The following is a 22,536-nucleotide window of genomic DNA, read 5'->3' as shown; positions in this document are numbered from 1 at the left end:
TAAATAAATAAATCCTACGTAGCTTAAAAACCAAAATTACAAGCTTATAGCTAGGCTAAACACACACACACGCACACACACACACACACACCAGTAAAATCATTGATGAAGATAAGAGTAAGTATCTAGGGCAGAAAGTGACAGCCTGCATCCCACTCCCTGGGGCCAAACATACCAGCTGACAGTTCCTTAAATTTCTCCGGGATTAAAGTTAATTCTTTCCAGTCCTGCCAACCTTAATCCAATCAGTGGTTTCCCCCACGAGCCACAAGTTGGCACATCTCCCTCAGTACTCATAAACACAAGAGAATTTGAATCCCTTATTTGTTATTAACCTACTAAATGGTGAACTGAAGAGGAAAAAAGTATAGATGTTATTTTGCAATTATTAATTAACTCCTCGATTAATGAGATCAATGATTTGGCTTCAATTGCCATTTTTGTAGGTCAAAGAAAGTTTCATGTCAGCAATTTCACATGGATGTACCTAATACTCTCAATGATATAGCAATGTAGGCCTAGGCCTGCATTTCCCAGGATGACTTAAGTAAAAACCTTCTCAAGACATGTACTGCCCTTGGTAAACAATCAGGTGAGGGCCCCACTTCTCTTTGAACAAGGCTCCATGCCAAAAGCTGAAACTATTCGCATGCTGAATGTCAACAGGTAAACACTGCAAGGAGCCTGCTACCTTGCGCTGAGCTCCTGAGGTGACCAGCATCTAGACAAGGTCACAGATGACACCTTCCTTTCCTGTTACAAACTCCCAAACTGCTCTCCATGACTAACCTGTCAATTATTTTAAGACATCATCTACAGAGAAATTCATAAGCTAAAGGTGCAGAAATATGTAGCCAAGACAACAGGAAACAATTTAATCCATATTTTTGCTCGAGTGGGTAGCAATAACTTTAAACTTAAAAAAAAAAAAAAAAAAAAGAAAAGAAAAGAAAACCACCCTAAAATACTCCTGTTACTTAAAAGGAACTTCCTCAACCTAATGACACTAATTCAATAACTTCAATCAAATTTGCTATGTGGAGGTTTTGTTTTTCAAAGACAAATAATCTGACTAAAAGCATAGCTAATTTAAATAGAAAGGGGATTTTGTGACAGCAGAGTCCTAACATGAGACATGAAAGTGTGTAAAAGCAAATACTTATTTTTCTGTTAATATTAACTCCAAGTTGTAGACATTTCCTGTATGAGAGGAAATAGAAGCAAATATGCAATTATGAAATATCAGTCTTGAAGTCACATAAATTGGCCTGTGATATTTTAATAGGTAGCAGTTAAAAAAATCCACATCCCTGAAACATTGCCATTTATTCTTGATTAAACAAGTCACAAAATTATCAACATATATCATTCAAGGGCTTATGCCAAGAGTAACATTTAGATAAGGCTGTAGTAATTCAAAATAATTTACTTTTCTTTCGGTTGACAATATTCCAAATCATAGACAGTATCTTCAATTTAAATATAACAGGGAATATTAAATAAATTCACCTTACGAAAATAAATCTACTTCTGATAATCCTACATGATCATTTTTCCCATTTTTGCCTACATTCATCAATACTTTAAGATAATGTCTTGACAAAAGAATATCCTGGAAGTTCTCATCTAAATCAACATTTCCATATTTCATACTCCACTGCTTTAAGATGATGAATACTGTTCCATGAAAAAGTAAACTTTGTACAGTTCTATTTTTTTGTTCTAAAAGTAAGTTTAATGTCCTCCTGCAGCAAAATTCCTGGCATATTTATATCCTATTTACTATGAGCTAATCTGCCTTTGAAAAACAGCCTACCATGCTTGAGGATGCCAGGAAATCATATGACAGCTGACCTGTTAGGCAAAAGCATTATATTAGATCCACACATGGAAACGCATCAGCTCTTACTAACTAATCATCGTATTGGTCTCTGACATTCATTCAGTGATAGGTGATCTGTCTTCTATCTTGTCTTCCATTTCAACATACATCTGTGATATGATTCAATGATTACTGTGTATTAAAAATTTATCCTACATAAGATCGCTACTCGAAGCCAGGCAGACATTAATCCTTGTGAGTTCCTCCTGCTACTACATCAGTATAGGATGAATTTTAAAGTTTTTTTTTTTAAGTTTATTTATTTTGAGATAGAGAGAGAGAGCACAAGCAGGTGAGGGACAGAGAGAAGGAGAGACAGAATCCCGTGCCATCAGCACACATCTGGACACGGGGCTCAGACCCACAAACCATGAGATCATGACCTGAGCCAAGATCAAGAGTTGGACACTTAACCAACTGAGCCACCCAGGTGCCCAAATTTTAAAGTCTTTTTAATGACCAACCTTCCAAAAGGTTGTATTCTAATGGGAGAAGACGTGAAAATAAACTTGCAAACCAATAAACAAAGGAGATGGTTTCCAATTCTCTTACATGTCGTGAAGAAAATAAAATGGTAAGTGTTAGGTGAGAAACCAGGAGAGGATCAGCTTTAGGGAAATGAGTAGGGGAGACAGAGAGGTGGCCAAATTGGCTGGACTGCAGCCTAATAAACCACTGGGAGAAGATGTAGGTGAGACAAGACAGGAAGAAGTTGAACCTTTTCCTTGGCATCATTGTGAGGCTTCTAAACAAAGGCAAGATATGAGAAGACTTAAAAGGAGACGCCCGGCTACTGTGGAGGGAAACTTCAAGGGAGCACAGGAAAGGCAGGGGGGCCAGCTTGCTACACAAATCTTGGTAAGAAGTGACGAGAGCTTGGATCCGCATCTTTAAGAGTAAAGGTGGTAAGAGATGGAAGGGTCAACCAAGACGAGGAGCATCCATGTAATTTGTAAAAATATTATTAAAAAACTTTGGAATAGCATATGTTAATAAATATAAAAATGTGTATCTAGGGGGCGCCTGGGTGGCTCAGGTGTTTAAGCATCTGACTCTTGATTTTGGCTCAGGTCACGATCTCAAGGTTCGTGAGTCTGAGCCCTGCGTTGGGCTCTGTGCTGATGGCGCGGAGCCTGCGTGGGATTCTCTCTCTCCCTCTGTCTCTCTCTCTCAAAATAAATACACAAACTTTATTTGTTTTACATTTTTTACCATTCATTCATTTTTGACAGAGTGAGAGCAGGGGAGGGGCAGAGAGAGAGAGGGAGACACAGAATCCAAAGCAGGCTCCAGGCTCTGAGTTGTCAGCTGTCAGCCGTCCCTGACGTAGGGCTCGAACCCACACACCACGAGATCATGACATGAGCCGAAGTGAGAGGCTTAACCGACTGAGCCACCCAGGCGTCCCTAAACAAACTTAAAAAGAAAAGAAAAGAAAAGAAAAGAAAAGAAAAGAAAAGAAAAGAAAAGAAATGTATGTCTAGGAATTCTACCTAGCTAATTGTTCTGTGTGTCACATTCTATAATTTAGAAATCAAAGCCAAAGACTTAAAGTGAACTAAAAAATAATTAAAAATACCTTGAGTAATGACCCAGATTATCAATCAGTGATTCTCATTCATTTAGGGATCAATTCAATATCAAACACCCCAAATCTGCCATCAGATGTGGGCCTTCCTGGGCATTGAGACCTCACTATGCTCTCTGTCACGGATAGGAAGCTTGTATCCCCACAAAACGTGTATATCGAAGCCTTACTCTAATGTGATGGTATTTACAGTTGGGGCTTTGGAGATAATTAGGGCTAGCTTAGGTCATGAGCTGAGGTCCTCATAAAGGGATAAAGAATCTTATAAGAAGAGGAAGAGAGAAAGATACATGAACCAAGGAAATGCCATGTGAAGGCACAGAAAGATGGCAGTCATCTACAAGCCAGGAAGAGAGCTCTCACCAGGAACCGAATCAGCAGGCACCTCGAACTCAGACTCCCCAGCCTCCAGAGCTGTGAGAAATACATGTCTGTTGTTGACGCCCCCCAGTCCACAGTATTTGGTTATGGCAGCCTGAGCTAAGACTATCTGGTATAATGTTTTCATTTAGTGAAGTCCTTCCACCACCACAAAAGACAAGCCCCTGGACATTTTCCTGAACTTCTGCAGCTGAGGGAAACATGGTGTGTCCCTACCTTTGGGTTTAGTGATATTGATGCCACCCAGCATCTACTCAGTGCTACAGAGCTGCCTACAGACCCACTGTCAAAATGTTCTACCGTCTTCTTCTGGTGAGCCACACACACCAGCTTCACAAATTCTGACATCACAGTATTCTCTATAATCGCGTACATCTGCATATCACAACACTTGACCTCTCACCCTGCATCTATACTTTCTAGCCTAATATGCACGTGCAGCCTAGCTTCTGAATGTCACGATGGCAAACATTTCCACGTGCCTCCAGAGTCACCGCAAAGCGTTGGGCACCACACGCATACACCAGGACGACCCACCTGCCTTCACTGTCCTTCTCAGTGCCTTACAGTGGATGTGGAAGCAGCCCTACCTCGTCCCAAATGCCTAATGATACCTGTCTTCAAAGATGCATGAGTAACAAACACACAGGTAGCAAAGCTCTACTTACATGAAAACTATGAAGCAGAAAATCTGAAATTACTCCTACGGTACACAGGCAGCGTCTTAATGTAAGTCACGGGCATACATATTGAAAACTAATAAGGTGCAACAAACAGGAAACAGAATCATCCCTCAAAGTCCACAAAGCAATTCATTCGAAAAAGTAAGAAGAAGAAAAAGCAAGGACCCCCAATGCCTCTGTGTAAGCATAAAGGACAGTGAGAGAAACTGAAAATAACTCAAAGTTCAAAAGCAGCTTCTTTGGGTCAGAGCTAAAAACAAACAAAAACCTCATCTGGCCACCAAATCCTGAATCCATTACATCTCAATTAGCTCCAATGAGAACTGACTGCAAGGAACAGCATGTATATTCAAACTCAGACGTAATATCACCCAAGCAGCTTCTGAGAATAAGCAAAAATGACAAAACCTACTACTGGTTCAAAAATCTGTTACATTGTATTCAAAATTCTCAGCCTCGCGTTCAAAAGTTGAAACACAGGGGAGCACTTTGCCGGGACGAACAAGCCACACAAGCCAAAGGAGTAACTTTGCTTGTATTTCCTCCCACACCCTGTTCGGCTGAGACAGCACCGTATCAGGTTATCACCCCGCTCTCCCACTTGCCAGCCTGGAGAGAATACAACCACTGGTATAAAATGCGTACTTTGACAAGCCGCCGGGAAGCCACATAAAACTCGGATTATTACACTGTGCAAATGCAAAGCATTTATGCTTCATACGGAAAGATCGCGAGTCCTGGGAGCAATTATATAACGCGTTTTCGCAGACCTGGCACTCAGAAGGCAGGGAAGGATTTCAGAGAAGTGACAGGAAATAAGGTGTGCTCGGGGATGGCATGCTCAGCTTGAAGTCCAAGTCTGAAGAGGATAGAGATACAGTCACTTTTCAACTAGAGAAATAGGCTAAACCACTGGGGGGGCGGGCGGCAGGTTATCTGACCCTGGAGCAGCAGGTCATTTGCTGCTCTGTTTAACGTGTACGTATATCACTTGCTACTCTGCGTAACATATAAGTATAACATATCAGATCGCTTCTTCGAACCTTATACTTGGCCAGGTGTGTTGACTGAATGGATTAGTCCACAAACAACTGACCAGCCCATCGAAAAACATTCTGTTACCAAAAACTAGTTGAAGCTTCCTGCTCCCTCTCACTTCTTAAAAAGTCCATACTTCTTCTCACGTGTTACTAACCCTCCACCCCTCTATCAGAAGCCACCAGAACATAGTCTTCTGTCTCCACAGTCTGTATTTGCAGATGAAGGAGGGATATCTCCCAAGGGTCAGGTTCCCCGAGCTGTCCCCTTGTCCCATATCCTCTTACACCCTGTTTCTTTCTGGGGTTCACATGTACAAGCTAAGAGCGCACCACGAACCTCTCGACTGCTACAGCCAGAAGTACGGGATCACTGTACAATTCATCACACAACCTACCCGAAGCTAAATTAAAAACAAAAACAAAAACAAAAACAAAAAATAGAACCGTCTCTGAAATTGCGAGAAGCACAAGCAAAACCATGATTGACCAGCATCTCCCCTCGAGTACCTAAACCTTTACTACTAAGTAACATACTCACTGAAGGGATATAAACTTCCCTTCTTTACTTCCTTCAAGTTTTGAGAACAGGGAACAAATTAAAGTTTCGTTGTTGTTGTTGTTGTTCTCATAAGTTTACACACGATTTCTTCCTATTGGCAACCTACAGTTAGAGTGATAAGAATCCTCTGAAATTTTGTTCCAAGGATTTAAGGAAATCTGCTCAAAAAAAAGAAAGATGGAAGCCAGCTTCAGTTCACACCTCTAAAACTGTCCTGATAAAGCCTTCCAGGCGCCAGACTCAGCAGCCCACCAGGAGAGAAAATAATATTCTGGGGACATTTCTACAGACTTCAGTCCCTGAGGAACAATAGGGCTTCATTTTCACTCCTCCTCTTTTCAGCAGGACATATCTGTGCAGAGAGAAAAAAAATAGAACTTTTTTTTTGAGCCAATTTGGTGTGACATAATTTTTGAAGTGCTATAAAGAAACAACAGGAATTATTTCCAGTGGTGGATAAAGGAGAATTCTTCCTCTAAGTGAGGCCTAAGCTTGGAATGTCACAGCATCTTGACAACTATTAGGGGACTGACCATTTCATAACCATGTTCATCATGGAGGTCAGAGATTTAGTTTTACAGACAAGAAAATCTTTTGGTCCGGTCCAATTCATCAAGAAAACAAAACAAAACAAAACAAATCAAAAACCCTGAAGCAGATCAACAATTTCAGGGAATGTATTTTATACTTAAATGCTTATTATGATAGCATTTCCCAAAGCATTTTCACATTTATTATAATATCACATTCACAAAAATACTGTAAGTGTTGACCCTGATAAGCGAATGACAAAATAGTCTCAGATGCAAGGTCAGAAGACAGAACAAAAATGATTTCATGATTTGGATCCCAAACTCAGAATCCTAATTCAGCGTTCCCTCCAGAATTCCAGTGCCCAAAATTCACTGAAAGAAACCAAACAGACCCTAGTTGATGAACCAGTTTTGACAATGAAAACAAATGTATGTAGAGCCCACAATGATTAACACATAGTGTTTACTATGTGCCAATTATTATCCGAAGATTTGAGAATCAATGATAAAAAGACAGATTACCGGTGTGCAGTGGGGGTGGAAAGAAGCAAGGTCCTATGTGACCAGAGAGAAAGGTGCATGTACTAAAGGGTACACATATGATTTGATAGGGAAATATACATATGGATCTATATTATCTGTGAAATAGAAAATCATATATTTGCCTAAGAATGTCACCCTTACTCTTCCGGAAGAACGTGAAACACTATTTCAGTGAGGCCACAGTGGGGATGACAAGAGCACACACACAGACCTTCCACCTGTGAGCCCCAGACCGTGGCAAACACCTGGCCCGTCATACACAGGTCCCTAAGCCTGTGCAGGTGCCTAATTATGCTTCCTGTGGAGCAAGCAAAAGGCAGAATTAGAGAAAAAGATGTGTCATCTTTATTATTTAACAGTTGAGGGGCGCCTGCGTGGCTCAGTCAGTGAAGCATTCGACTCTTGATTTCAGCTCAGGTCATGATCTCCCAGTTCATGAGTTCGAGCCCCGCATCAGGCTCTGCACTGACGATGGGGAGCCTGCTTGGGATTCTCTCTCTGCCCCTACCCTGCTCATGCTCGCTCTCTCTCTCTCAAAATAAACAAATCAGCTTTAAAAAAATTTTAATAAAAAAAGGAAGAGTAGAAATAACTAAGGTGTTTGAGATTCACAAATATACTAGCCTCTCTGCTATGTATGTGAGGTCCATAGTCTCTTAATCTGCCTTCACAACAGCCTGAAGACACAGGAGTTACCTGCCCTCTATCAACAGTGGCACTCAGTAGTAACTTACCACTTGCTAATAGAAAAATGGAACAGTTGAGATATGAACTCAGTCAAGTCAGAATACAACTATTAAATACTCCCTCCACCATCTGCTCCATTACCATATTTACTACTGGGACAAACAAAATCAGGGAAGGTAGAATGCTCCCTTAAAGAGGGACTCCCTCCCCCCAGGAAAAAGGAATACATTTAACTACAAGCTTTAGAATTATGCTTTAAAAATAAGAATAAAATGGTTAATAAATTGATAAAACCTGGCAAAGGTAATATAACTATTATAGACAAATAATATAAAACAATGAGAAATGAGACAGATAAACCAACTCAGAAATGCGCAAAACATATAAAAAGACAATTTACAAAAGAATTAGGACGGCGTCATCAACTTATGTAATATTTAACCTCAGCCATAGTCACAGAGAGGCAAATTAAATCACAGGAAAAACACAATTTTCCTCCTAATTGGAATTTGTTTTCGTTTTTGTTTTTTTTTTAATTAAAATACCCAGTTGTTGAAATCATGGAGAAATTGGCACACTCCTGCCTCGCTGAAGGAAATGTAAATTATATAACCTTTCTGGAGGACAAATTGACAACATCTATCAACAGCCTTGAAAACATCCAGTTCTAGGAAGTAATCTACAGAAAATAGCCTGATGAAAACTATGTAGCTTTAATCACAGCATTACACAAACCACCAAAAAACAAAAATGCCATCAATCTCCAAAAATAGGAAGTTATTTAAGTAAATGATGTTACATAAAGGTATGGAAAACAGACACTAAAAATGAATACAAATCATATGAAAAAAAGCAGCTTTATGTGTTAAAAAGTAACAAAACAGAATATGAGGGATCTTCTAAATTTAAAAATGTACATGGATTTGCATTCTGCTAAAAATAGTCATTTCTGTAGCTTGAGATATATGCATGAACTTTAGCTTTGTTTCATCACTACCATATTTTCAAATTTTTAATTAATCCACATTACTTTTGAAAACAGAAAAAAATAATAAAACATTATTCGAAAAACAGAAAATATTTCACTAATACACTGCACAGCTCTCAAGAAGACACCAACTTGCTAAACCTACTCAAAACATCTCTTAACTTTAAAAGCAGAAAATGTAGGTGTAGAACTGAACAGAATATATGTAATATACACTGAATGAAGGATGCGCCTTGTTAATTTCAGTCAGGCATTCAGCTAATTAACGAAATTTATCCCAAAGCAAAAATACAATATCCTTTTCAAATTTAAAGGCATACTTTTGTTCTGTGTAATGATGTAATACATAATAAACTATTATATATTTGGTGGAAAGACAATATACAATGAACAAAGCTCTTGAAACCTGTCATAAACACGATGTTCTTGTGTTTGTATGGGTGTGTATATGGGTATGTGTGCTGGGTATCATATTCAATATAGGTTTCTGCTTTGCTTCTTAACCTTAACCTTCTTCTTAACCTTCAATGTCATGGACACTCCCCGCTGTCTTAGAAGAGATAACTCTCAACTGTATAATGTTCCTTTGGGTAGAGGTGCCATAATATATTTATGCATCTACAGTGGATTTAACATTATTACTTTTCTCCAACCCAATTCAAGCCAAACAGTCTGACCCACACACTACAAGCACCAGGCTTCTTGCATCACCTTCTATGACCTGGGTACATATGACATGATTTCTACTGTCTCTGAGACTTTTCAGATGATGCCCATTTCACCTTTCTGCCTTTCTGGAAATCTTCGTCCCACCTCCTTATCTAGTAACCCAAAAAAACAAACAAACAAACAAACAAACAAACAAACACCAGAGCCACCAGTGAGGACCGTGTTAGAGACAAGAGACTGAATCTTGGCTTTTTTGTATTTGGGAGACTTGGATTGCTGCCAAAGAAGTTATTCTTCTGAGAATTAAATTATTGCATTGCTGAAGGTAATGACTGCTAGGTTACTCTAATGTTTGAAAGTCCAAACAAACTATTTGAGAGAGAAGAATAAAATTTATTTTAAGAAGTGAGCTTTCTTAAGGTTGAGTAGTCATGCTCGGAGTCAAATAAAACATCACATTTCCTTAGAAATTCACTTTTTTCTTCTTGACGGTGTCCATTATTGCTTCTATTAAAAGTTAAAACATTAAATGCCAGCCAAATTCTAATTATCTACACTGAGGTAGAAAGTGCTGTCGATAACAGCTGGCATGGATCATCATTTATATATGGTTTGGGAAGTCACATTTTGACACTGTCCCTTTTATGCCCAATTCTCACCACTTACAAGGCCACCCAAGTATTGGCAGTCAAAGTCTAACGTGGAGAGTAGGGAAGAAACACTGAGAATGAGTTATTTTAAAGTTGGCAATACATAAATCAGCTGAATTTCATGGACCATACTCTCTATAAATCAGCCAGGGCATTAGATAATTCCTGATATAGTGTCAAAATACCATAAAATATTTAAAGAGCTCAACTTCTAAGCAAAATACTGTGGAAGCTATTATATCCAGAATTCTACAACCAGAATTCTTTATAAAGCATGTCAATGAGGAACACTTCTTTCCTACTTCTGATATTTCCTTCCAGGTAAAGGGAACTTAATTCATGTGACACTATGGCCTCTCTCCATACCTTCACTTCCTCTGTTTCTGAAAAATAAAGGAAGCAGCTTGGCTAGTTCCCTCCTTCTTCCTCTAAAGAACCCCCTGCCTGCAGAGAGTCAAGGCTACGCTCCAGGGCTCAGAGACAGCTCCGTCCCTGTGGGAAGGGAGGAGGGGAGAAGGCCAAGGCCCTGGGATGTCATCTGGCATCACATCAAACTACCTCTAATCAAACCTGATTATTTAGTCCACGGTGGCTACTCCTTTACTTCTTTTTCTTTCAAAATATCGACTTTTTCAGAAACTATAAGGGTGCTGGGATGATATTTATTGGGTTTCTTAAAGACCCCCAACAATCCACATTTTGGCACGTGTTATAATTTAAGGTAAATGTATAGCTTTTTGTGATTTGTGATGTTGAACATTTAAATGAAAAAAGATTAAAATAAACATTGTAAGATTACTTAAAACCGCAAAAACCCAAAGAATAAACTAAATAAAACGTGCATACAAAATGCATTTTTCTTAATATACACCTATTGGATCAACTTTCTAATGACAGTAGTGATAATCACATCTATTACACACACACAAAATGTTCTTAAATGAGAAAACTCTAGCCCTTACCTATGCGGGATAAATGTATTAGATAATTTCCACGGTGGAATTAAATTCTATCTCTTCTTCATCATCTAATGCTACAAATTAAATATACCCTTTAATAGTACATTCTGTATCATGCGAAATTTGTAGACATCTTGACACTTAAATCTATTTAACCAAACATAATTGGCTTACCACTCACTTTGAGCCAAAAACCAGAAAGGTCTGTTATTATAACGTGTATTTTACTCTGGTAACATAATTGGCAGTTCCCACAACAACACATAAATTTGAATATAAATAACTATATTTATTGTCAAAATGTTTTTCTGACTTCAGATAAATTAGTCTCCTGTTAAACAGGTCACATTCTGTAACAAATCCTAAGATACATCCAAGCTTTAGTATGGTAAAATTAGGTTGCTAAAGATCACAGTTCTCCCTTGCAGGAGCTCCTATAACCAAACCCAAAGGAGTAGGACACTTTACTAAAGTTACTGAATTAGATGGCAAGTGAAAATTATCCTTTAGTGTCAAAAAGATACCACAACACACATTTTACTTTCAAAAATTTGATTTTAGTGGTGCCTGGGTGGTTCAGTGGGTTGAGCAACTGACTCTTAATTTCTGCTCAGGTTGTGATCTGATGGTCATGAGATTGAGCCCCAAATAGGGCTCAGTGCCAAACTTGGAAGCTACTTGGGATTCTCTCTCTCCCTCTGCCCCACTCCCCCACTCATGCATGCTCGCTCTCGCTCTCTCTCTCTCCCTCAAAATAAATAAATAAACTTCAAAAAAAAAACTTGCTTTGAATGAGGAGGTGGGGGTGAGTGAGTCTTTTATTTACATAATAAGTTTAGCTGTTTAATGTTTCTTTATCTTTGTTACAATGACATTATTATGGGATTCATGCCCTGTGGTTCCAAACAGAGCATGTGTTTAGTATCTGACTTCACAGAAAGTGAGGTTGTATTTCCTAAACTGTCTATGATATTCTTTGTATAATGTGAATCGTTGTAGAAAATTTGATCTTAATCAGGTGAATAATATAAACATTAATAGAGAGTATCAAAGTTTTATAATTTCTGACTCTGATTAGAATATTTTTTATTAATAATAGTGCTGGTAGATACAATTTACTTCTCTTTTAGCTTAACTAATATATATTTTAATACTCAAAGGACTGGTATGCTGTAGACTAGAAAACTTGATATACTTTATATGCCAAGCTACATAATAAAGTAATATTACAATAAGAGTAGGGAGAGAATATATCCATTGAACACTTTTGTTAGAGAGGGTGGTAGCCTATAGGACATATTTAATAATACATAAATGAAGCACAACTATCCACCTTAATATGCAGATATATATCTCATATGTTTATGCAAATGCTCATAATGTCTAAGCCACCTGTGCTCTTACTTACTTGATCCTGAAATCAATCTTTTCAGATATTCTGTCCTGTTGTGCCCATTTTACAGTGGAAAAAAACTGAGCTAAAGTCTGAGTATCACATAAATGGCCAAGGACACAGCTGAGAAGAGACAGACTGGGACGCACCCAAAGCCAACACTCTCTCCACATCTCTGCACCCGCACAAAACAGAATCCCAAATAGCATTCATTACACTATAACATAAATATATTTCATTATTTTACACATGTATTTTATATATAATATATACATACAATATATAAAACACACACACACACACACACAATATTCATTGTAGGTCAGAGCCCAACTTTTTCCTCTAGAAATGTATTTCTGATATGAAATGACAATTAAGGGAATAAGAAGTTTCAATAGATGTAATTCAGTTTACAGATAACTTTTGAGGAATCTCACCAAGGGACACATGTGAATATGTGTCTAAGATGGAAAGCTTCCAGGAAGTACTATTTCATTTATTTAGTCATTATTTCCAATTTGTCAAAAACTAATTGATATAGAGTATAGCTTCAATATCCTAATATAGCTAAGACATTTCTTACAAATCAATTACCATGATAAAGAGCTTGAGAGCATACTTAACAGCTACGTGACCAAAAGACAAACAACGAGAAGTGTCAAAACTACACATTTTTGCTATGAGTTTTAACATTTTTAATGGACTAAAAGCACAGTACGATCAAATATTTCTGTGAGTTTCCTCTGTTAGAGGTACTGTTTGTGAAGATAATTAGATTCATTAAACCCAACCAGGCAGTGTATTAATCAGTAGGCTAGACTGGCAGACAATGTGATAGAAATGATTTACTTATGACATGTTTAATATTTTACATTAATACAAAAAAAAAATCAGAAGCCAGCAACAAATATCGTGAACTGCTCCCCCTCAAATTAACTTTTCACCCACACCCACATAACACCTCTCACAGAGCCTTCAGAGTACTGAGAACACCTTTGGAATATGGATGATGAAAACCATCATGGAAGCCAACTGAAGAATCTGGCTTGAAAATGTACTTCTGACTTGTGAATCCGCCCACCAGGACCCACGGTACCACGCCTTCAACGGAACTACTGGATTTAAGAATATATGCCTGACTTCTCTTGGTATTTCGTGCCCTGAATGGCAATTCAGAGGTAATTCATTCCCTGAATGTGATGTTCCGGTTTAAATACTCTCAACTATATGGCATCTTTCAAAAATAACAATCTTTATTAAACAGAAACTTTCAGGAAGAGTAATACTCACAGCACCCATTCCCCATTACAGAAGTAAAAATAATGTTCACATAGAGAAACAATCCTAAATGGATGTTCAAATCTTCTGTGGACAGTCATGAGAAAAAGAAGGAAGAAAAACATTTTTGGATGTCCAAAACGCAACAGTTCTAATTTTGGTTCAATTGTCTTGTTAACCAGATACACTAGTCCATACCAAGCACACCTGACTTTATGGACAAGCAAATTACAATAAATTAGCTTAAATGCAGTTTTGCTGTTTTCTTACATAAGGAAAGCCTGATGAAATTCCTCTAGAGAACTCTCCAACGGTACTACATAAACGCGTACTGTATAAAAGAGAATTCTGATAAAGCACCGTGGAAAGGAGCACGTTCTACAATATTTTCAGGAGAGCACTGCATTCTCAATTATATGTCAAAAGTAATGTTATATTTGAGAATATGATATCTTCATTTTTAATTTTAAAGGTCATTATGAAAGTGATATTATCCTCAGAAATTATTTAACAAACTATAAATTGCATTTTCCAACTAATTTCATTTGAAATTCATTTTCTCGCCAATGAACCATTTCACTGGGAGAAAGACTTGGCTTGTGTTCTACTGTGAAAGATGTGAAGTTGATGGAAATATTGTAATTCGACAGTGCATGACTTTTATTACAAACAATGAAAACATTAGTGACATCTATAATGATTAGGTTGTACAACTACACAAACATTCGAGAAATTAAATAACTCCTTTCCACAAGACTATGACAATTTTATTAGAGCAACAACCTCATGTACGTACTACAATTGCCATTCAATCAGGTACTATCGTTTTCAATCTACAATATAACATGAAACTCACACATACAACACACGTAGTTTTACTCCTGCTCACCGGCACCTGTCTGCGTACACACATAAGCACAGAACAGTATCCACTAGTCCTTTAAGAATCACGTTTAAAACTGAACAGCAGACTCCAAAGGAAACAAAAAAAAAAAAAATCTGTCTCCCTCACTTTCTGCTTCTTCTTGAAAGAAATCTTGTATTAAAACAATGCAACGAACACAATGGTGTGTTCAAAGTGCTTTTGGAAAGTTTTCTAAACATGTAGAAGGTGAAACTAACAGGATACAGGTAAAGCTAATCACACCGTTCAGTTAACTCAAGCCGTAGAGGGCTTCCTACAACGCTGACACCTCCTAGCTGTATAATTACAGGCCTCCCAAATTTCACCGTCTAACTCCCGATACAAGCATCTTCATTCAAGTCCTGAGATCCTGTGGCCCACAGAGCAGGAAGGATGCCACTTAACCTTTCCCCCAAAAGCATTAAACATGGATTCTGCATGTGGCAAAGAGAATTTAGGGCAGTGTAAAGCACCCAGTCCTCATCTGAGGATGCCCACCCCTATGTGTCATGCTTCTCACAGAACGAGCCCCCAAAATCATGCACAGGTTCATCCTTGTAATTCTACATGAGTCATATCAAACACTTCTCCATGGGATTTTAGAAGTGCTGCGGCTTGAAAGCCTTTTAATCCTGTAGGTGAATTACTAACTGCAAAGAGCTGAACAGGACTACCACCGGACCCTGCGCTACTGATGGAAAGATGCACAATGAGAGAACTCTTGGGTAGTTGGACCACCTCCCTATTTTCATGGAAGTCGTTGCAGAAAATTGCAAGCATCTTAAACACTGGTCACATAGTTCCGAAAAGTGAAAATCTATGCATGTCAGGCCCGACAGTCTGCTTGTACCCTATCCCTTTTCTAAACCAACACATTTGCTCGGTAACATTAGGCATGCATGTTAACAACACCTTTCAGGGCCAAAGCAAATCAGATCAGTTCAACCCAAGCACACAAGGGGAACAAAACATCTTGGAACCACAACCTGCCCTTCTTTTTCTTTATTTCCACACCCTTCCCTACCCCTGCACGTACAAGGAAACACAACTTTAGGCATCTGGGAAGTAGCTGTCCTTTGTTGGAATCTCACACACACACACACACACACACCCCAAAAATCCCCAAGACTGCTTTCCTACCACACGACCGGGGAGGCTGCACCACCTCTCCGGTGACTTAATTCTGAACGTAGTGGCTCGAACCAGCTGAGCAGCAATCGGTGAGAACACATTACACACCAGAATAAGAGGAAGGTCGGCGAAAAGAAAAGCAGCGTTGCTTTTCAGCCATTAATTACCGATCCCCCAAATATCGCATCGCAGTCTCCCCACACACATGCACAGCGTTCCAAACCTGGGTTTCAGGCGGCGCTTTCCAGAGCCTCGCTATCTATTGTCAGGACGCAGAAGCCCCCGAAACCTGTGAATCGAGCTGAAAAGGCTTCCTCTGAAACCGCTAAATATAGACCAAAGGGGCTCTGGGTCTGGCAAGCAGCGGGAGACTGAAGAAACGGCCATGGACGCATATGACTAAGTATTTCCATTTTGTTCTAGCCAAACATCGTAATGACATTGAACATAAGGGCAAAAGACTAGAGGGAAGTCCTCCCCACCCCCACCCCGTCTTCTCCGTATATTAGGGACGTCATGAAGGCAACGGGTATGTTCTTGAGGGTGGCGGGGAGCAGTATTGTTGATGTTGCCCTATATACGCCTCCTCCGGGGGAGAGGGGCGGCAGGGAGGGGGAGCACGCAAGAAGCCACTTGCTAACCGCTCCGAGAAAGGCACTAACCCTGGTCCCCATTCCAGGCAGAGCCGTCTTCCGAGAGGGGACCGGGCGCGATCGTGGTCCTCCCCCGGCTGGCAGGACCGCGCAGCAGTCGCCGCCGCCAGCCGGCCGGGAGCAGAGGACCAACCCCCCACCGGCGGCGAGGAGGAGGAGGAGGAGGAGGAGGAGGAGGAGGAGGAGGAGGAGGAGGAGGAGGAGGAGGTGGTTGTTGAGGAGGAGGACGGCGCCCAGGAGGAGGATGCGCCTGGCCCCGGCAGCCCAGCGAAAGCAACTCACCGAACGGCGCGGCGCCCGACTGCTTCCTGGAGAACATGCACCCGCCACCAGCGACAGCTCCTCAGTCCGGGAAAAGGCGTGCGCGCCGCCGCCCGGCTTCAGGGCAAGGTCCTGACCTTGCCCAAGTGCAGCATCTTCCGCTTTTGTTGTCTGAGCGCGGCCGCGGGACAGGCGAGGCTGGCGGGGAGCAGGGGCGAGCGCCGCGGGGGAGAGGCGGCTCCCGACGCGAGTGCGCGGCGCCCGGCCGGGCGGCCCCTCCGAGCGCGGCGAGCGCAGCGCCCCCTGCCCGGCTCCGCGGGCTGCGCGGGCTGCGCGGGCTCCGGGCTCCTCCAGGCTCCTCGGGGCTCCGGGCGCCGCCGCCGCCGCGCCCGGCGCTCCGCTCGGCCGGCTGCCGCCGCGGGCGCGAGCCTGGGGCCGCCGCGGCGCCCGGCGCCGAGCGCTCCCGTGCTGCGCCCCGCGCGCGGCCCGCGCCACCTGTGCCGCCGCCGCCGCCGCCGCCGCCGCCGCCGAGGGCGAGGCTCCTCCCGCGGCGCGCGGCAGCCTCAGCCTCCACCTATGCCTCGGCGGCCGGCTCGGGCGCCCGGCTAGTGAGGAAGCGTCCGCCCCGCCGCCCAAACCTGCCCTGGGCGCCGAGCATGCCCAGTGCCGCCGCGACCGCGCGGCGCTTCGCCGTGCGCATTCCACTTCTCCTGGTTTTCGCGGCAGCAGCAGCAGCAGCAGCAGCAGCAGGGGAGAGGGGAGGAGGCCGCGGGTTGGGAGAGGGCCGAGCATCCTTGGCGAACGCGCTGCCGGGCCTCGAGACGGGTGGCTGTTCGCAACCTGGCGAAAGCCGGAAGGGGCCCGGGAAGGCCTGGAACCCCGGGTTGGGCCGGTTCCTTGGTTCACGTGCAAGAAGCCGACAGTTTATTGTGGCGGGGCAGATGCCGGCCTGCAAACAAAGGGGCAGGGGCGGGAGGGGGGTCTAGAGCAGCTGGTGTGCGCCTTGGGGGCAGGGGGCAGGCTGAAGGTGCAAGCCACTGGGTGCAAGTGGGTGTTCTGAAATCCTGTTGTTCTAGAGCAGAGAACGCAGGACATCCATCTGCGAGCCGCACCACAGCGCCAGTCCTGTTTTTGGCACCCCCGGCACTTAGATTAAAACATGTTTTCCGCACATGGGAGAGACTTTCTTCTCAACAGAATCCCTCTGGTTTTGAATCTGGAACGTATGTGAACTTAACTGCGAGAAAGACCTTTGTCCAGTCTGGAACTTGAATAGACCGCGATGACGAGTTCGCCTCCTCTTGAGCCCCCTCTTGTGCCTTCCTACTTCCACACCTCGGCACCTTCTCTTCTCGTCCTCCTCCCTCCACCCCCCCCCCTCCGCCCCTTCCCCAAGCTCAACTGGAACCCCCCCCCCCACCTGTCCCTTCTGCATAGTTTTCCAATGGATCCCGCATTGCTCTCTTCACTTTGAGATTGGTTTTCCGTATCTCCCCATGGTTTGACTCATTGACTCCATTGAGACTTCTCTGTGCCTCTCTTACTGTGAAATACAGCAAGTACAATCAACGTCGTGAACGATGAAAGGACTGTTAGAAAACAAGCCCCAAGTTATGTGCCAAGAAAGTCCTCTGGGCCTTCACCTGTGTCCCTGTTTCAGGTATCATGACGGGGCTTGCCCCTCCTGCAAAGGACTTGGGCGGGCAGACCGCAGACCGCAGCCCACCCTGGGCCAGAGGCAAACGTTTCTCCTAATCATGCCACAGCTCGCCGTCCCTGACCCTGTAGATCCCAGACTGTCTGAGGCTGTGATCTTCTCTATTCCTCCCCTCCCCAGAGCTGGTTTCTGAGACACGGATAAGCAGGGAAGAATACAGGAAATTGTCATCAGAGGGATTTGGGGGGCTTATGATTCTCCCTGGCAAAGTGCTTCTCTTTTGTGTCAAAAGAGATAATCCAAGAAAGTTAAATGACTTGAATACTTATCCGGGGCTATTCTCTGTTGTACTTTGGAGCATGCTAAACTATCATTTGAAGTAAATGCAAAGAGAAAAAAAAAGTTTTAGACAGGTTAAATAGGTAGAAATAAACGCAAGGAGCAGCATATTAAGACAAGGACTTCGGACGACAGTGCAAATGTTTGTTTTTAATCCTCTCAACCCAGGGTTACAGGTGCCCACACAAGCTTGGTCTCGCCTCCAAAATTAGTGCTCTGGCCTGGCTTCAAGTTTTAAAGCCAGCTCCATATTAAAATACTCCCGATCCCTGTGAGAGAGGACACTGCAGGGCCATATTTCAGCACATGTCGAACTGTATTTTTTGTTTTAGTCCTCAGAAAGGCATTCAATTACTGCAGAGAACTTGGTACAAGACAAATTAGCAGTAGTGTATCCATTAGGCTGCATTATATTTTAAAGGATGCTCTGTTCTCACCTTAGCTTTGGTCGGATTTTGGAGGGGAAAAAACTTTTTTTAACCTGTATTTCACATCTTTTAATTCAGGAAGTCATGGTGGGGTGGAGAGGGAGGTGTTAAGAAAAGGTTAGTTACACTTTGGATTAAATTTAAAGTACATGCATAAATATTATCCATGGGAAACATGTGTCTTCTATGCCTATGTAGATCTAAGTTAAGAAAATAATTTTTTATAAGTGTTTTAGAGTTATTTTTTTAACTGAGCCGTGGCAAAACCTATTCGCTAATTGTAATCCTTGGAAATGACCCGGAGGCAGTCCCTATAAACTTATGTAGAGGGTAGGTGAGGTGGGTATTTAAGAAGGGCAGTGATGCCCTGAACAGTTTTGATTTGCTCTGTGCCCAATTTCATTGGTAAATTATGATTTCTCTTCATCTAAAATCACTTATAATTTAAGATATTATTAAATGCACAATTAGATAATATTGAAAAATGAAGTCCAATGATCATATGTAGTGTAGGTCTTGGAACAACTCACTGCTGCCATCTTTTGCCTCCTGCGTCTGAAAGTTCCTGTACAAAGGAATGTTCTGAATTCCCTGATTTCACTGGGAGACCAGGAAATTACTGGCTTATTGTTTCCAAATTACTGCACTTGACACAAAATGAAAAATTTTTGTTGTTCGTTCTGTTTCTGTATCAAAAGAGTTCTAAGGTGCAGAAATCATCTAAATACTAAATGCTGTATCTCTTGATTTTTTCAATCAGTTTTCAAAATTTGATTCAAGTATGTTTTTATATGCCACTTTTACTTCATTTTAGACATAAAACCCAACAATTCAAAATATTTTTGCAAATGCATGTATTTTATAGTTCAAAATATGCCAATTTTAGGAGACTGAAATGCTTGGTTCAAAGCAATTTAAATCTAGCACTATAGATTCTGGTTGAGGTTCAACTAGAAAGATAATATTCTTGTATTTTTTAAAATGATTTACCCATTGATAAACAAGTGGAAATTTCTCAAGTTGTAAAATTAAACTATGTGAGTGATTGTTGTTGCTGCCCAGCATTTAAATGGGGAAATAATGACACTCTTTTAAAATTCACAATTTACAATTTAAATTTAGAAGTCCTATCATTATATATATTATATACACACATTCAGGAGAATAGTAAACACTGCTTGTTGTTGACCATAAAAGATATGCATTTGTTACTGGACAACATTATTCTGTTTTCAAAGACTTTCAAAGTAGTTATAACTGTTTTGAATTAACCATTTTAGTTAAGATCAATGTGTGGGCCATTTCAGAATTTGATGGGCAACTTCACACTTTCACACAGACTTCTTTTGACTACTGCTGTCCCTCATATGATGCTTTCGCTCATTCATTCATTCATTCATTTATCAGATGTTTGAGTGTCTACTGTGGTTCAGACACTAGCAAAATTTGTGGTATCAGTAGCAAACAATAGACAAAATGACAGATCCCGATCCTCAGGGAGTTTATAATCTGTGGTTATGGGATGAGAGAAGAAGAGGAAACACACAGAGGAGGTACTTAACGCTCAAATATTTTCATTTCTTTCTGACTGTCTATATGGTTTAGGGCATTGACGATTCTTTATTCAATCCTTTTCTTCAACGTTTTCTCATTGTTTTTGCCTCTTCAAGAGAATCTGTTTTGGTTTTGTTTTTGTTTTTTAATGCCAGGACATAGGTGGCATGGTGAGGGGATAGGCCCTAAATGCTGAGGCAGCGGAAGGAGAGAGCTAGAGAGGGTGTATTTGGAGAGAGCCTGGGTTCTTGGATTTACAGTGGAGTGGAATACATTCACTCTGAACGGAGTCAGACTGAATGAAGGCATCAGAGACCAATGAGGTGTCCAGTGGCAGCCCTACATTATCAAAAGTCACAACCTGGTACCAAAACATCGAAATTCAATGTAGGCTGCTCAGGCATAGAGAAGGTCAAGCATCATTGATCAGAATTGGACCGTGGGTCAGAAGTCTAAGTGGACAGGAATTGACGGATTGCATATACAGGAAGAAGACATCAAATTATAGAGCTGGGCACAGAATCTTCATAACAAATATTAGCAGCAAGGAGAAATAAACTTTGTGCTATGATTTAACGTGTCAGCAATGCTTATAGATTTAATGAGCTTCTTCCACTGAATGAAGAAATTGACTCCCCAGATTGACTGGCTTGGGGCCTATTGACAGGAACAGGAAGCAGCAATGGCAAATTAAGACCCAAAGAATGGAACGGGGGCATTCTTATCAAATGTATGCAGTCCTCCTAGATGAATTTTAAGGCAGACTGATTTAGTATTGAATTTCATCAACAAAATTTCAGTTCTTAGACCAAACATCTAGGTTAAGGATTCTTAATGGAATCATTACTGCCTCCTCAGGAGGTAGTTTAGAAATGTGTGAAAGGTTTTTTTTTTTTTTTTTTTATTGTCATTAACATTCAGTGGTCACAAGCCACACATTCTAAACATTCTGCGGTATATGAGACAATCCTACAGGAGGAAGAATTGCCAGTATCCTTCATGGCTTTCGAGGGTGCCACCGTCATCCGCAGGTGTTAAGAACCTGTTCAGAAGTATGTAAGCTTGTAACAGTGCTCCATTTGACATGTAGACAAGAAGCATTTTTGCCTGGAAAAACCACGGTGATATAAATTACCGAAAGATTCAACCTTGTTTTGATCAGAAATTGACCAAGGCTGGTTCACAAAATTAAGAACAACAACTCACCAAAAGAACACTCCTGTATCCGTCTTTTTTTTTTTTTTTCTTTTAAGTAAGCTCTATGCCCAGCACAGAGCCCAATGTGGGGCTTGAACTCATGACCCTGAGATCAAGACCTGAGCTGAGATCAAGAGTCAGACACTTAACCGGCTGAGCAACCCAGACGCCCCTGCATCAGTCAATTTGTGTAGTTATCACTATCACAGTGATGCTACGTACAGGGGTAAGGTTAGCTCTTCTGGCCTGGTTGTGACCAAGCGTTTACACAAAGAGGAACATAATCTTCTATTTTAAATAATTATTTCATCTTTATATTTTTGTTGGGCATACTATAAGCCCTTAAAAACCAGTTAAGATCTCTTCTTCTCAGGATGGCTGAGTGGGCATCTCAGAACACTTGTTGTAAAAGTCGAGCATTGGCTTTCAATAGGCTTGAGAATGAAGAACCTAAATGATTCGATTCAGAAAAGTCAATGGCATATATTATGATCATTTGTACTGTAGCTCCAAGAAGAAACACTGGGTGTATTAACAAAAGTTTGGATCCTATCACCAATCCTTGATTGTCGGGTAGTC

The 22,536-nt window shown here is 41.3% G+C and overlaps 1 protein-coding gene across 1 annotated transcript in view; it reads right to left on the bottom strand.

Moving 5' to 3' along the window:
* Positions 1–16,995, bottom strand: part of CTNND2 (catenin delta 2) — a 925,778-nt gene extending 908,783 nt beyond the window's left edge. Inside the window, exon 1 of the mRNA XM_042953082.1 lies at positions 16,804–16,995. Within this exon, the coding sequence (XP_042809016.1) occupies positions 16,804–16,840 (37 nt within the window). The 5' untranslated portion in view covers positions 16,841–16,995. The remainder of the gene's footprint in view (positions 1–16,803) is intronic.
* Between the last annotated feature and the right edge of the window lie 5,541 nt (positions 16,996–22,536).

This window comes from Panthera leo, chromosome A1 (assembly GCF_018350215.1).
Source record: "Panthera leo isolate Ple1 chromosome A1, P.leo_Ple1_pat1.1, whole genome shotgun sequence".
Classification (NCBI taxonomy): Eukaryota; Metazoa; Chordata; class Mammalia; order Carnivora; family Felidae; genus Panthera; species Panthera leo.
Note: the sequence above shows the minus strand (reverse complement) of the source record. Positions and strands in the feature narration are given on the sequence as shown.